The sequence below is a fragment of the Haliotis rubra genome, unplaced genomic scaffold (genome assembly GCF_003918875.1).
Source record: "Haliotis rubra isolate DU_JTF1 unplaced genomic scaffold, ASM391887v1 Scf141, whole genome shotgun sequence".
Lineage (NCBI taxonomy): Eukaryota > Metazoa > Mollusca > Gastropoda > Lepetellida > Haliotidae > Haliotis > Haliotis rubra.
The window spans coordinates 277,770-281,100 of NW_025765348.1; the positions used below are offsets into that span (position 1 = coordinate 277,770).

General features: G+C 38.0%; 1 protein-coding gene across 1 annotated transcript; it reads right to left on the reverse strand.

The window, feature by feature from the left end:
* Positions 1-318: 318 nt before the first annotated feature.
* LOC124268982 (anti-apoptotic protein NR13-like) lies at positions 319-3,056 on the reverse strand. Its single transcript, XM_046704014.1, has 2 exons — positions 2,366-3,056; positions 319-1,620 (listed from the first exon to the last, which is right to left on the reverse strand). Exons 1-2 carry the CDS (start codon positions 2,960-2,962, stop codon positions 1,504-1,506), a joined length of 714 nt encoding a protein of 237 aa, XP_046559970.1. The 5' UTR covers positions 2,963-3,056; the 3' UTR covers positions 319-1,503.
* Between the last annotated feature and the right edge of the window lie 275 nt (positions 3,057-3,331).

The window sequence follows — 3,331 nt, forward strand, 5'->3', positions numbered from 1 at the left end:
GAGATGTGATATACTTTTAAAATGGCAAAGAAAATGACTGTTTCAAAGCCAAGTTCCAATCGATGATTCACAAGTTTGGAGTAGGTGCCCATTAGAACTAGGTCTGCTGCATGTTCCATCACAGGTTATATATCTGTGATAATTATTTGTTACATTTGATTTCTTGGGATTCATTTCAAGCTAATTCTACATTTTACACCCAAAACATGGGTGAAGTCAAGCTCACTAGAGGACCAATCTGTATATAACCCGTTAGCAATCCGTCAGCTGAACATGTCAAATCGTGTATACTGCATTTATAACGCTTTAATCATTTCATGAGTGTTTACACCTTTATTTAAGATATGTGTTTTCATTTCTGGCATTAATACACACCTTGGTTTTCCAGTGGGACTCAACACTGCTCACCAAAATACAGCAAGCAGAAAGAGCACCAACATACCCAGACAAGACCAAAACAGGTCCTACCCCAAGTAAATCCATCACTTTTTCACATGAAAGACTTTTCAATAAATGATGATTCTGTGATAATGGTGATCTTCTGTTTGAGAGATGCCATTCACATGCATCGCCAGATTTACTAATACAAAAAATATCAGTCCATACATTCACACACTGACAATTTGCCTTTAAGTTTACAACATTTAAAAATGCTACTTTCCTTACAATATAGAACTTAAAGTACATATCTTGGACTGAACTACATAATGAACATGGTCTAAATTTACAAACCAAAGAAAACATACAATTTGAAAATACATTGTACATTTTTCATAAAATTAGACAGATCATTATGGAAATTCATAGCAATCAGGAAGTCTCTGTAGGCTACAGATTTCTGGGGAATAAGGGAAACATTCCATTGTTCATTTGAATATACTTCCTCTTTCTGAAAACACTTCCCTGAACAATCAGAAGTAGTGTTCATTCAATACAGTCATGGATTCTTCCATTGCATAGTTTAAGAGGATTAACATACATCTTGGCTGATCAATGCAATCAAACAGATTTTGTTTCCTGGCATCGAAAATAAAAATTGTCACAGATTAAAAATAAAAGACATGGATTAATCTTTCACACCGAGGAGATTCAACATCCAGATGCACATGAAGACATGAAAAACAACCACATTCAAATTTAAAACTAAACTTTAAATTTCTGACACAGGACAGTAGTCATCTTTTATAGAAACATCGAAAGTAAATTAATATATATCCATATTTTAATTCGTCAGACAACTGACGAAAACTTCATTTTCATACTGATTTAAACATATAGACCTTCTTCGGTGTATAAAAATAAAAGAATCACCAGCTATTGTACTTTAGGTACTTTCTGCTAACATCACCATGATCACACAAAGGTTCATAGATCTCCAATGTCATTTTAATCCATGGGAGGGGATCCCATCCCACTTCTCGAAATGTTATCACTATATACAGAGTTTTGTTGTTTGGCAATTTTCAGATTGCTTTAAAGTTCTGTTGATTGTGTTGAAAATCTTCACCTTGTTGCTACGACAGTAGCAAGAGCACCAAGGCCAACGGCAGTGAATAACAGTCCTTTCCACATTTTTTCTTCAAATTCACCCTGGTCTGGGAAATACTCTGCGAATGCTTCCTGTAAACAAAGAAAGGAGAATAGGAGATTATTTATAAGGCATTTTAGAAATAGGATAGTAAGTAGGACTGGGAAAGATCACACGGACCAGAGTACTCAGGTAACCATACTACCGAAACACACACACACCCTCCCAGGTACTTGCTTCAGACCGTACATATGGGTAAAATATTTTTTATTGGCATTCTTTCACTGGAGCCCTGTCAAAAATGATTTATTCATACAGAACAATCTGATCAAGCATACTGGTACACTGCATACACCCGATCACATTAGCAATGATTAGTCGAGTCTTATGACAAGCATGGGTTGGTCAAGACCAGTTCTAACCTGGATCCCAACACTTGACTTGACTGACTTTGGTTTTACGCTGCTTTAAGCAATATTGCAGCAACATCACGGCAGGAGACACCACAAATGGGCTTCACACTATGTACCCATGTGGGGATTCAAACCCAGGTCTTCGGCATGACGAGCCAACCGCTTTAACCACTAGACTAGTCCCACTTCCCCTTGTATAAATAATACAGTTACACCATTTCAGATAAACTAAAGTGTATCTTTCGAGGGTTGGAATATCTTCCTATCGAACTTCTGCTGAATGGTGTGATGATCAAATTCACTTCATCATGCATCAATAAGCCTGTAGCGAATCGTGTAACCGGTCTTGTTTATGACTGCAGGGCGATTGCAGAAAGTGATATGCTGGTTAACACACAGATATTACATGTGAATGAAAACATACCCATCCACCATGATCAAGGATCCACTTCCCAAGTTTGTTCGCAACATATTTTCCAACATACAGAGCAATCTTATCTGGAAAGTCACCATGTCCTTGAACATCACGAAAATGAGCAGCTAACCTCAGAGCAAATGCATACACAGCTACGATTCGGCCCCAGTTTATCTGGCCATCGTCAAAAATTTCATCTGCAATATTGACGAAAGTCCTGAAGGCATTTCCTTTTTCCACCTTCAACTTGTTTACCATCCCTTTGAAAACAATGTTGTGTCTGTCTGACAACTCTTTCACTGTTCTCCTCATGGTCCGGCAGTATTTATTGGGAGGCTTCCTGTTATCTCCGGTAATGAAATTTGAAATCACATCTGAAGCTATCACTTCGGCACCTCGCCGTACTTCTTCAATTGGGGAGTTTCCACTGCCTGTTTGTGTCTGTTCATCAACTATCGAAGCGAAGTCGTTCAATCCTTTGGAGCCAGGAAGTAATCCCATCTGCTTTGTTATTTCGGCGAAAAGGTTTCCCTTCGAATACATCTTGGAGTTCAAGTTTGACTTGCTGTTCACCAGCTTCGTCTGTTCTACTGTGGAATCAGCCATTTCACAAGGCCTATAAAACCTCCCGGCTCCGACAAAGTCTGAAACTAGTCTATTTCAGTCGCCTCAAAATGGCGAGAGACGATGAAGGGAAACAATGACGTCACTAAACAACACGTCACGTTATCGCGTTGTGATTGGTTGGTGATCTGCCAATCGTTTATCAGGATTAAAACTAAGTACATATTACTTTCCAAACAACTGTTTCCAAAACTTCTAGAAACTTCGGAGCATCATTTGAATACAAAAACAAACAAACATAAATAACAGCGAAAACAACCATTACTATCTCTTTGTAACACAACTAACAGACTGTATCAAACTCCTTGTAAACTTCTGCGTAATATTTACAAAATATCACATAAGCTTCTT